At 38.3% G+C, this 13,351-nt stretch overlaps 1 protein-coding gene across 1 annotated transcript in view; it reads right to left on the bottom strand.

Annotated features, from left to right (window-relative positions):
• The window catches only part of CNTNAP5 (contactin associated protein family member 5), a 295,407-nt gene that overhangs the window by 218,926 nt on the left and 63,130 nt on the right, over positions 1–13,351 (bottom strand). Inside the window, exons 4-5 of the mRNA XM_031053410.2 lie at positions 10,041–10,151; positions 2,779–2,972 (exon numbers count right to left, since the gene is read on the bottom strand). Coding sequence (XP_030909270.1) covers positions 2,779–2,972; positions 10,041–10,151 — 305 coding nt within the window. The remainder of the gene's footprint in view (positions 1–2,778; positions 2,973–10,040; positions 10,152–13,351) is intronic.

Below are 13,351 nucleotides of genomic sequence, written 5' to 3'. Positions count from 1 at the left end.
TTAGAAAAAGCACCATTGCGAGCTTGTCCTCATTTTGTCCAAGCGTCTGACTTTTTTAGGAAAACTTTCAACATGTGGCTGGACAGCACACTATTTTTTTTTAATAAAAAGCCTTTGGAAATGACTGCAGCTAACAAAAAAATGCTGCAAAATTTGGAATTAAAATTCTATACATGATTCTGCAAACCTCTTTGGCTTTCTTCTTTATGCTCTGAATGGCTCTCAAGACCTAATTTAATTCCACAAAACAAATCAAAAAATGCCAGGAAAAAAAAAGAATCAACTTCCTCTCTAGTTAGAATAAAAATTATACAACAGGAATTCTTGATCTTCAGTAATTCCATAGGCAGGCATACAAGTTCCTGGGTGTTAACAAGACTTGCCAGTTTAGATAGACTGTGGAGTCTAATGAAATGTCAAATGAGCTGACTTTGGATTCCTGCTATCAGATACTTCCAACAGCAAAGTCCAGCAATTCTTGTCAACAATCCCTTAAAACCCTCTGCCTGGGAACGTGGATCAAATTGTTCTTATGGACTGGAATTATATAACTGGCTTGCATGATCAGTGTGACTTGCAGAGACAAATATGAGGGGAAAAATATTTAAATCCTTCCCCAATGTAACCTTTCCCACATCCAAATTAATTTCATTTTTCCTCAATTATATACAAAATGATCACCTACAACCTATAGTGGTTACCATTAGAAAACCGTACAAAAATTACCCCTCCAGAAAGCAAGCTTCCAGGTCTACTTTAGAACTTGTGTCAGGGTCTGCTCTGAAACAACTTTACACCTGATCATAGAATTATAGAATAATTAAGGTTGGAAAGGACCTTCAGATCATCTAGTTCCAACCCCCTGGCATGGGCAGGGATAACTCATACTCATTCAAGGCTCTGTCCAATCTGGCCTGGAACAACACCAGGGATGCAGCATTCACAGCTTCCCTGGGCAGCCCATTCCAGTGCCTCACCACCCTTACAGTGAATAACTTCTTCTTTATATTTAATCTGAACTTCCCCTGTTTAAATTTTATCCTGTTGCCTTTTGTCCTGTCACTACAGTCCCCAACAAAGAGTCCCTCCCCAGCGTCTCTATAGCCCTCTTCAGACACTGGCAGGCTGCTATGACCATCAAGGAAACCAAGAGAATTTAGGTTAATCATAAATTCTAACTCACTGTCAAAGCCTACTAGGTTTGCTCTTATTAGGTGCCAGATCAGAAACTCACAGAACTAGATGCTTAAGACATGAAGATTTGCTATGGTGAATTCTAAGTACTGTCCTTTCAAGTTTCCATTTAAGAAGAAAAAAATTAAAAAATAAAAGTTCAAGGGTTTCCAAAAAGGACAGGGCTGAAGAGTTAGAAGTAATAAAAAATTAATTGATCTTAATACAAAATTTTAGCAAGGCACATAATATTTTCAGGGAAGGAAGCTCTTAACAACACCACACCTGCAAAAATAGCTGTGGATTTTTGAGTCATAAGTGCAGAAGTCAAGAGCCAGGTTAAACGAACCCTATATTTAATCCAGAATGAAATTCCACTGGTTTTAAAAATAAAATAAAAAAAAACAACCTAAACCAACCAAACAAAAAAACCCCCAAACAAACAGGTGTAAGTATTTGGAGCAGAGACAGCCTAATATGACTGCAGAATCAACAGAGTCAGAGCCACACTTGACAACTTTATAATCATCCTTAAGACAAAGTTGCCTTTCTAAAGGAAGGATTTTATTAGCTTTCCCTAAATCAAACTGTAATAAAAAGACAGTGCCAATACAATGGATTTTAAAACCACAGAAGTTAACCTCCCTCTACAGCACCCTCATTGTCTGCAAAATGTTGAGGAGGAAAGTGAAGCAGCCCTTCTTTCCTCTTCCTGCTGCACAACTCTCCTCATTCCCAGTCATTAAGTTCTGGAAGAAAAATCTGCTTTCATAACACAGTATTTAACCAAGGTGTTGACAAAAAAAAATTTAACACAAAACCATAACTCTATTTTGTCACTTTTAAAATGTCCCATTTAATTTTCATGAAGAATGTGTTTCATTTACTACCATATACTGTCATGTTACCAGAGCTATTTTTCCCTCAGAACTACAGAACATAGCACAGAGAGGATGCTAACATTTGTTAACAATTCACAATTTCCATATAAAAGGAAGACTTTTAAACTCCATCCACACCTGAGGTGGTACTGCTACTGCAAGCAGTCCTACCCATAGCAGCTGGCACACGCTGAACTCATGGCACAGCAAGCATCAAGTCCGCATTAAAATTTTAGGAAAAGCCTAGAGCACTTTTAGTGTATCTGCTAAATCATCCCACAACTCACACTGCAGCTCCAGCCTTCTCCAGCCAAGGAGCAATCTACCACCCACTTCCCCCAGCATGATCTCTGTTGTTCTGACTAGCAAGCTTGCATAGGACACAGAGTTAATTTCCATATTTCCTGGAGAAACTGTGTAGGTGATTTGCTCCATTTACCCTGGTGTGCCTGAATCAAAGCCAACCAGGCACAGAAGCGTGTAGGTCATTTTTAGTGCCTTGAGCATCCTCCCAGTCTGAAAAATAATGTAGTCTTGAGGGCATAAACTTGTATTACACAGACAGGAAGTATCATAACCCATTTAGATCAAACCACCCTGCAGAGTCTGCTCTCTCACCACTACATCACTGCTCTGATCTGAAACCAAAGCTGCTTCTCCAAATGCCAAAATGAGCCCAACCAGGAAGATTTGGGGACAAACAACATCCACAATTCAGCCTTACCCAGATGGTGTCGTCTTGTCTGTATTGTTTCCAGTTGCGGCCGGTGTCGCTGAACATCAGCATATAGCTGGTTACCCAGTCTGAGCTCCCGTACCTGCCCTGCGTAGCGACTGCAACAATCTCCACTCTGTCTCCCAGATCGACCTGAAGCCACTGCTGCTCATTTGAGTCCAGTGGGGACCAGCCACCAGCCCCTGAAGGAGATTGGATAAAGATAATTTAGATGACAATGACAGCACAATAAATTACACCTGAAAAAGAACCATATTACTATTTCAGGTCATCACAGAGAAGTTTACTTTCTGAGCATACAGCTGTTTGTATATCTGTATGAGGAAATACACTACATAAGGTGTGCTTCCTTAAGGTTTTCTTAATTAACGTGAAATTCATAAGGAATTTTGAATTTCTAAGATATTTTAAGGAAATTTATTCTTTGTCAGCTGGATAAGCACCAGTGAGGTTGGCACATCATCCGTCACAACAAAAACAAAATTATATCTATCCTCTCCTTGCATGCTTGTGCAAATCTGGGGTTACCAATTTCATGCTTATTTGCTTTGACATTTTCTTTATTGCTACGTTTTGAAAGACATGCAAAAACAGTTACTGGGATTTGAGCCCTCCTAATTTTTTCAAAAAAAAGTTTAATTACAGGTTGTAAATGCACTTCAGACAGTATGTTGAAAAGCTAGAGACCATTTAATAAAAAGGACTAGAAAGTAACATTTGCCTTACACAAGATGCTTGCTGAATGAATTTTTATGTTACCTTAAACAAAAGAACAAACAAGATCTCTACAAGGATAAATGCAACTTGCAACTTATCTGCTTCCATGACCCATTTTTCCATTCAGGAATGGAAACTTCACGAGTTATGATCACATGGAAACTGATAGCTTGTAACTCATGTTTGTCCCTTAAAAGTAAAGATACGTACTATCCCTTTAGTTTTTTAGATCTTAAACAGGTCCATGGTAATGCCAAGCCGATGAAATACAGAACTGCAACCACTGCTTGAATTTCACCACTTCACTCACTACAGTAAATGAGAGTTTATAGTTAAAAGGCAAATCCTCCCAGACTGGAATATATTTTTAAATGTTCTCTTGCTTTCTTTTACACCCTTAAATTATAGCTGATGTTTATTTTTTTTTAACCTGTTTCTACATGCATACGTTTATTCTCTGTACACACACAGAGTTCACTGCAGTCTTACACATATGTGAACAACACATCTATGAAGAATGTGGAAGCCATTAATAAACTTTCCAAACCAGCAAATTTTCAGAAGTCATTGCTTCTGCAACCCATCATCTTGTTTGCACTGCCATTATTAGTGAGGTTTACAAAAGCACTTCTCTGTACAACAAACACAATCACAATGGGAGGGAAAGGGAGAAATAGAGTTCATAGAATCATACAATGGTTAGGGTTGGAAAGGACCTTAAGATCATCTAGTTCCAACCCCACTGCCACGGACAGGAGCTCTTCAAACTAGACCAGGTCGCCCAAGGCTCTGTCCAACCTGGCCTTGAACGCTGCCAAGGATGGAGCACTTATCACTTCTGCGGGCAACCTGTTCCAGTGCCTCACCACCCTTACAGTAAAGAACTTCCTTATATCTATACTGAACTTCCCCTGTTTAAACTAATTACCTATTGCCCTAGTGTTACAGTCCCTGATGAAAAGCCCCTCTCTCGCATCCTTGTAGGCCCCCTTCAGACACTGGAAGGCTTCCAGGAGGTCTCCACACAGTTTCTCTTATCCAGGCTGAACAGCCCCAACCTTCTCAGCATGTCTTTTTATGGGAGGTGCTCCAGCTCCCTTATCGTTCTCATGGCTCCTCTCTGGCCTTGCTCTTAACAGCTCCATTTCCTTCTTATAGTGAGGACACCAGAACTGTACACAATACTCCAAGTGAGGGGAGCAGAGGGGCGGGATCACATCTTTTGACCTGCTGGTCATGCTCCTTTTGCTGCATCTCAGGGTACGGTTGGCTTTCTGGGCTGTGAACGCACACCGCTGGCTCATGTTCAGTTTCTCATCGATCAACACCCTCAAATTCTCCTCCACAGGGCTGCTCTGAGTCACTTCTCCACACAATCTTTAGCTGTGCCTGGGATTGCCCTGACCCAGCTGTAGGACTTTACATTTCACGTAAAGCATTAAAAATTCCTCATGTAAACTGTGATTTTAAATATGCATCTCCAAACAAAAAGAATTACTAAACTTTGATTATAAATCTCTGGATTTACTTTAATATTTTAATCTTATTAACTGAAGAGTCCATGAAGAGTTTATCAGAGTAAACTGAGTTGAAAGATTGATAAATGTGGTTTATATCAAAAAAACCAATTTCAGTAATTTTGCCCTTTCAAAAAAATTCTTGATTTTTGTGGACCACGTTGTATAACTCATAACTGAAACTCCTTCTCCTAATAGGTGTCAGAAATTTCATTTTTTATATTTCATTAAGATATGAGCATGCCATGAATGACCTATGGAGAACAATAGGAATTTCTTCACTCAATTCTTCTCTCACTACTTCATAGCTCTCTTTTAACTTCATACCTACATAGTTTATATGTAACTATAGTTTTATATAGTTCACTATAGCTTCCTGTTAAAAATCCTAACATGTATTCTTACACACACACACTCTCTTCCCCCTGCCCCCAATCTCATGTGCCATATAAAGAATATTTCTGTCATGCTTTTAAGATACAAACTATATAACCATTCAAAGACAACAAGCTGCATATTTCTCCTACTTGGAATTATGGCTAATATTCACGAGAGCCAAAGGAGAAACTTCCTTTGGATTGTAACACCAATATCCAGTCTAGCAGAAAGTGCTCCTGTCCACACCAGGGGGGTTGGAACTATATACTTTGAAGGTTCCTTCCAAACCCAATTCTAAGATTTGAAACAGACTCTGAACACAATAGTTGTTGCCTTGCTTACAGTTTTATGCCAGGAACTGGTGGGACATAGAAATTAAGTTCAGAAATTCTGACAGGTCTGTGGCATGAAGCTATTCCCTTAAATGCTCCACAGAGCTTGTTCTAGAAGTTTTCGTAAATATTCAAAGAAATGCTGGCATTTTCATCTTTCCTCGATTGTCTTTGCATAATATAAACAGCAACAATGAGATGTGAGATGGAGGAAAATCACTTAGGTGATTTGTTTGATGAATTTCCCATTTATAAAAACAAACAACCCAAGCAAAACAAATAAAAAAAAAAACTTTGCTTTCTCTATGCTAGTTTATACCCAAGTTCTTAAGACAGGCTTATTACCACAGGTACTTTCCAGTAATTCCTTAAACATCATAACTAGCATTTATTCTATGTAATTTATGCTTTCTCCCTTCTGCTTTCCACAAAAGTATTTGGCTTTACAAAGGGCTGTTAATTTCCAGTTTGAGCATGGCACAACAGGTTTATATTGTTGAAGTCAATCAAACAAACAATACACATTAAATGGAAATTTGAGAGATCTCTAGTGAGCTTAAGCTCAGAAATCACAGATTAAATGGCATTTCTGAACAGTATATCTCTTCACATGAGCACATCTGTCTGTTGGGAGTGTCACTCTTTTGATATGAGAACTGCATGACATATCAGTGAGGCCTGCTCATAGCATCACTTTTCTAGACACTGGTCTTGCAAGAGAAACCTTATCACTGACAGATCATGTCTTTTCAGAACTGCAGATGCTTCATATACCTCTTCCCATGAGGGGTAAAAACCCACTGTATTTCCCCCTCCCAAACCTTGCACCATTACCATTTCCACAGATGGACAGTAATTCTACTGACTTCTAAAAATGGCAGTTAAATTCCCAGCAACAGCAAAGCTGCATTGTCTTTGTGACTGAGAACAGAACTAAAGTTTTTCCTTTGCACCTCTCTCATTTCTGCTAGAAAAGCAAACATGTAACTTCTGCCTGCTTTTGAGGGTATCTCAAATCCTCACCAAATACTGCTGTGAGTGCCAAAAATCAAGAAATATTCTTTTTCCTCCATATTTGCTCTGTTATACAGAACAGGTGGCACAAGTGGCATCTTTTTTCAGCACAATCTCTGCATATTTCTATTATGCACATGATTCCTTATAGTGTGTCAACACCCCACCCCATACTACTTTTATTAAGTAGCAAAAAAGCACAACTGGAGTGTAGTAGCTCTCTTACAGCCATTTGCTCCTCTATCCACAAGCTATGCTAATGTTGAGGAGCACCTGTCAGGGCAGGCCCAAGACAAGAGACAAGAATGTAGGATGTGAAGGCTACTGAAGACAATACTTACAGGACATCAAACTCCTTTGAACAGATACAAGCATAACTTTGACACTCTTTTCCTGCAGTTGAGCACAAGAAAATTAAACAGGACCACACACCTTTTATTAATAGTGTGGCATAAGTACAAACCAGACAAACTGTGGCTCTGATTACACCCAACAAATCTGTACATTTGATTCTAGGTTAACTGGAAAGTACTAATGCATGAAGACGACACATTGCCTCTCTCACAAGGACAAAAGAGAGAGTAGATGCCCAGTAAAGCCAATACACATTTGGCACTTTACAACATCATGTTTGAGGGACATACAATTTCACTTTCTTCCCACTAGATTCCCACTGGCATTGATATGATTCTGTGCATTGTCATGTACCATCATTGCTCATGGTTCACATATTTCACATTTTCTGTGGATCATTTCAGGGGAGAGGTTCAACATGATGAGGAGAAAATGCCCTAGTGGAGAAACTACCAGAGGTATCTGATATATTGCTCATTCTCCATGGCAACAAATCATAATGCTAGAAATATGAGAAGAACAAAGATCAGATGGTTTCTCAGTTGGAGACCCATATAACTTCAAGAAATATGATCAAATATTTTTTTTTCTTTTTCGGACCATTTGTACATTTTGCCATAATTGTTCCAAAAATTGCACTGAAGCCAAGTGTTATGCAGTTGGTGGTCCTTGATGTTCCACAGGGCTGCTTAGGATGCCCATACTTATTTTTGGTTTATTAATACAAAGCAAAGGGAATGCTTGTTCCCACTCTACAGTGCCTTACAAACAGCTCAAACGGCTTTGTATTGTGTTACAAACTCTTGGACTTCCTGCTGCAACTAAGTGCTTTCCTGCTGCACAATTTTACTTTAATGCTCAGATCAAACACTTCCTGGCCATAAACCAAATTCTTTTTGACATTGTATACGTTTTATATTCCCATATATAATTGCCTGTACTGACTGATAAGGCTGAGAGTTAACAGAGAAATGAAAAAGCTTATAGAGTCATATTGTAGCAATCTTATTATTTTTCATTATCATTATCATTTGATTATCATTTACTGTAAACAAAAAGCCAGTTAATCCACCTCAGAATCATATTTTATCAGAATTATACTGTTTTACTATTGCCAGTACAGATTTCTTATAATTTTAATTGAATGCTTTCAGCAGTTCACATAAAGCTTTACTCGTGGATAATGTGTGTAGGGTTTGAGGTTGGTTTGGGGTTTTTTGCCTTTTTTTTTTTCCTTTAGGGTTTTTTGTGTGTTTTGGGCTTTGTTGTCATTGCTTCTTTTGTGGGGCTTTTTTTTTTGGGGGGGGGGGTGGTTTTTTGGTGGGTTTTGGGGAGATCAGGGGTTTTCTTTGCTTGTTTGGGGTTTTTTGGTTTGGTTTTGTTTTATGGTTTATGCCACATTTCACTGCTGCAGGCCTTTTTCTAAACAACAGCCTTGTTACTGTTACCTATTGCTGAATCAACATGATGAATTACAACTTTCTATCTATGTAGGTCTGGACTGTATTTTATAAATTCATCTTCACTTGCTATTCCTATTTATATTAACAAATATATTTACCTGGGTTTTTACCTGGAGGCACTGTTACCTGCAGCACTGTCTTGTCAATTACAAACAAAGCTAAGCTAACTCATCAAAGCACTCCAACATTAATAGAAAGCCATTGCACTGACCTTGTAAGTGAATATTATTTATTATAAATATATCTATTGTTTCCATTCCAATGCCAGTTCCTTCAGTCACCATCTACCACTGCTCCTCCAACCCAGAATCAGGTACCCATATGAATTCTGTTGTCACTACATCCATGCATTTCTACAAAAGTCTGGGCAGTAAGATAGATATTGTCAAGCTAGAGCTTGACTTGCAATAATATTGATCTTGAATTTCTTCCTCTTTTCTGCAGATAAAATGAGTCACTACAGACATTTGTAAAATCACATAAGCATGTCTATTCACTGTCCCAGCTAGTAGTTGGAGACAAAAGCAGGGCTCAATGTTTATAACTTATATAATGTTGAGCAACTACTCTATGACTTTTTCCTTGCTGAAGAACTCTGGTTCAGGAGTTTAAATATGATATAGTAATTTCCATTTAACACTTTTCTAATGACCTAGAAACTTTCTTATCATTAGTGCCAAGTATCTGAGAGAGTCCTTTGCTGGCTTTGCTGATTTATCAATCAGTCTTTGATTAAAACAGATATTTCAGGGATTGTTTAAGTAGGTAAATTATCTTTTTTTTTCAAATTAAAATATCTTTTCCAGTAGTATGCTTTCTCTTGTTTCTTATAATTAAAATCACATGTAATGTAGTAATACAGGGCTTTCCTCTTTCAGAGGCTCTAACTTGGGAATAAGATGGGAGCCATTAACTCAAATTTGCAGCACAATGTCAAATGAAGACCTAGGTACTGCCAACTTCTCTTTTCTGGTACAAAGTTTGATCCTAGAAACTTTCACCTTGTATGTGAACTCATTATCTGAGCCTTAAATATTCTTCATTGCAAATGTCTGCAAAACTTTCTTCATTCATTTACACTAGATCTGGAGAATTGTGTAATCACTGAATTCTACTGGAACTTGAATATCTAGTTGCTACTAGCTTTTACAAATTACAAATGCCCACATTTTAGAATACAGCCTCAAACCTAACAACTTTCAAGCCCTAAAGATTATGGGAACTCTTCAAAAGCACAAAGACTATGTGAACTTACTTTAGGATGCTTCTACAAAAGAAGTGGAGAGTTTCAAATTTAATGGAAGTTTTCTATAACAAAGAAAGGAATTACTCCTTAACAAAGCTCTCTCAAAAGCATAAATTAATGTCTGTATTCAGCTTCACTCTGAATGCACTGCAGACAAACAGCATAAAAGGTTATTCTTTGTAAAAGTGATTAAAAATAACAGTTTAGGCATTTCATACTGCAATCTTACCATCTCTCCTGTTGAGCTTTGCAAAGGTGGGACTGTGAGTACCGAAGAGCTCAGAGGAACTTGTAAGGGCTGTTGAAGGTAAGGAAGATACCAACGGATCATCACAATTATCTAAAAAAAAAAAAAAGGAAAGAAACAAAACATACAGATGTCATCACAAGAGCAACAAATATGCTAACTTGTGTTATTTCAAGGTGGTGTTTGTTTCTACTTAGCAGACAGAGACTTGAGAAAGAGCACACTTGTGCTTGAATTTATATGCAAGACTGAAATTTACCCTCCAGAATAAGTCTGGTGGGATGGCAACATGCTGGGAACTGTTGACAAGTCACTGAATACTTGAAAAGCTGGAAAGTGTTTTACTTTCAGTGAATGAAATTTTCTGATTTCCCCTCCAGTTAGAGGGTAGTGACTTTTCTTGCAAAAGGCACTGGAAGAACATAGTAATGATCTGGCAGACTTTAGAGAATGCCCCAGGCGATATGTTTAGTAAAGTCTCCTCACAGAGCAGGAACACAGGGATATGCCACCTGGCCTTTTGCAACGTTTAAAACACATGTACCACGCTTCACAAGAGCCCTGTGCTGCATTGCAAGTATAAAACCTGAACACTTCCTTAATTTCTTCCCCAAGCTCACACAGATATTACTTCTTGGGCCAAATTACTTCTGTTAGCTCAAATGAGTAGTCTGCTGTGTCCTTCCCCTCTTACTTTCACATCGTCATCTGAAGACAGATGGGGTAGCTTAACACCCAAGCTGGACTTTTGAGCCCATAATGTTTGAATAAGGATAGAATTTGGTAATGTAAGTTTGCTCATTACAACACTGTCATATACACACTCAAGAACATAGTGGGGAATTTCAGAAGGGAATAATAATAATAAAATCCTCTCATTTTTAATTGAATCTCCCATGAAGCAAACATTATCTAATTACTGTGACAGTCCTGCAGGTTAGCAGGATCTCAGGCACCAGTGTCCTCACACTCAGACAGTAAATACACAATTTGCAAGGCAGGGGCAGGGGACATGATGTACTGAATGAATGATATTTCAGGGCTACAAAAGACAAGGAATAAAAGCAAAAATTGCTTTATGGTTATGACAGCAAATATAGACTGTTCCAAAACTATGTGATACCTTTCCTATATTGAACCAGATTACATGAAAATATTTCTCATGCCTTTCTACAATGACTCTAGAACAGCCCAGATACTTTTGCAATCAAAATACAGCTCTATATGAAAAATCAGCATACTGGATATAACTTATATCAGTGCATTGACTGATGGACTTAAAAAAGTAAACTTCACTACAAAATAATTTCCACCTCTTTGGTTAACATCTGCAAAAAGGCCTAATAAGATCTCAATGAATTAAGGACAAGTATGCCACTGATATTTTCACCATGAGAACAATTAGCCCACAAGTTACCACGTTCCTGAGCAGATTTCTCTATCACAGCCTTTGAGTCTCAAAGAGAACTCCCAACTGCAATGCAGAAAGGTCTGCACAGTGCTGTGCTCCCTGGTACAGCATGAGGTCAGGTCATAATTGGTCTGCCCGAACATTAAAAAAAATATAAATCTGTAAATTAAAATGAGGTTCTTAAATTCACTGTCACTTGTTATGTCAACAGTGAACTAAACACAAATCTCAAACATTAAGTACATCAGGGGTCGCCCAAACTCACACCCAAACTCATCCATACTTCTGTATTCTGTAAAACCTAGGGGAGGGTTCCCAATGGAACCTCTCTGAAAGTGGTTCAAGGTCTTATCAACAGATCTACAAGGCTAATCAGCTACACTTAAAGCCTAACATTAGAAATAACTGAATGCAGAAATTTCAATTTAAATAGTGTCTAGACTGCTGGTCTTCTTTAGTTCCCTGTTGTTGCTCCCAGACCATGAGAAAGCTTTGCACACCAGCCTATGGCCCACAAGTTGTCCACAACAAGAATCACAGTGACAGTCTCTGGGTTCACACTGTTCCTCAAGGTTATGACTGATACCTATGAGGCACCAAGTGTCTCAGCACAGCAGCAAGTGTAAACCATTTCAGAGCAATGCATTTAAAGTTCTTCCCCTTCATCTCTGGAGGTTCCAGCCTGGGAAGTGACAATTAGCTCTTCTAAATACCACATGGTTTGTCTACATTTCTATACTCTTTGCTTTTGTCCCCACACACATTCATCCTGATCTCTGCTGCTACAGCATTACAACATTTTTACGTCGAATTCTGGTAACCTTGTTTGGTTTTCCTCTACAAAAAAAAAAAACCACTAATGAGAGGAATCCTTCCCTGATTCCATACCTAACTATAAAAACATGTAATTAAAGGCTTTAGAATTTAGGACAGCATTAACAATTTGATTACAGTTCTGTAAGCACCAGAACCAATACAGTCCAACTTCCAATAGAAAACAAAGTAATGACTGACTGACTTCAGAGTACCAGTAGGAGTTTCCTCCAAGTGAAGCTGTTTTTTTAATGGATACTTTGAAGAGACGCAATGCCACTATTCTGGCCTTCCTTCATTCAAAGCTAACCTTGCAACATTGGAGGTTGCGCCTGGCAGCTCTACATGCACAGACCTACAGTGCAGGACATGGCATGGCTTTCATATGACAAATGAAATTTCTACATATAGAAATATGTAGTATAGTAAAGTGCATAGGATGCATTGGTCAGCTGGTGCATGCACAATTCAGATCATATGCTGAATAGCTGTGATGCGTCCCTTGTCAGAAACACTACTCATACAAACTCTACAGATTTCAGACTGTGCTACGTTTATAAAATGCAGCTGAAATAGACCACAGGGTTCAAAAAGGTAAGATGTGCACAAACAGTGAGAATCATCCCATAGGCCCTGCTTCCCTCAGAAGGCAGAACTGAAAAACAAACCACCCAACAAACATCAAGATTACAAAACTCTCTAAGAAAGGCGGTTATTATCATATTTCCTTTTGTGATGGCTGCAGACAATAAAAAGAAGAAACATTTTGTGCTTATGCAAGGTCAGAGAAGACCCACGGAAAAAAACAAAAGCAAAATCAATATAACCTAATTCTCACCATAAAATCCCAGCTCACTCATTTCAAGAGACTTCATCTCCCTCATTTGGTGTAACAGAAATAGACCTTTATTGCAGGTGCTCCCAGATTTCTAGTTTCTGACACTACTCCTTTTGCCTTGGCAGTTTGCCTGTCAGAACAAAAAATCCCCTTCTTTATGTCAATTGCATTAAATGACTATTGAAAACATTTTTTCTAACAAAGAAAAATTCTACACTACAGAAACATTTA

This window comes from Melopsittacus undulatus, chromosome 4 (assembly GCF_012275295.1).
Source record: "Melopsittacus undulatus isolate bMelUnd1 chromosome 4, bMelUnd1.mat.Z, whole genome shotgun sequence".
Taxonomy (NCBI): Eukaryota; Metazoa; Chordata; class Aves; order Psittaciformes; family Psittaculidae; genus Melopsittacus; species Melopsittacus undulatus.
Note: the sequence above shows the minus strand (reverse complement) of the source record. Positions and strands in the feature narration are given on the sequence as shown.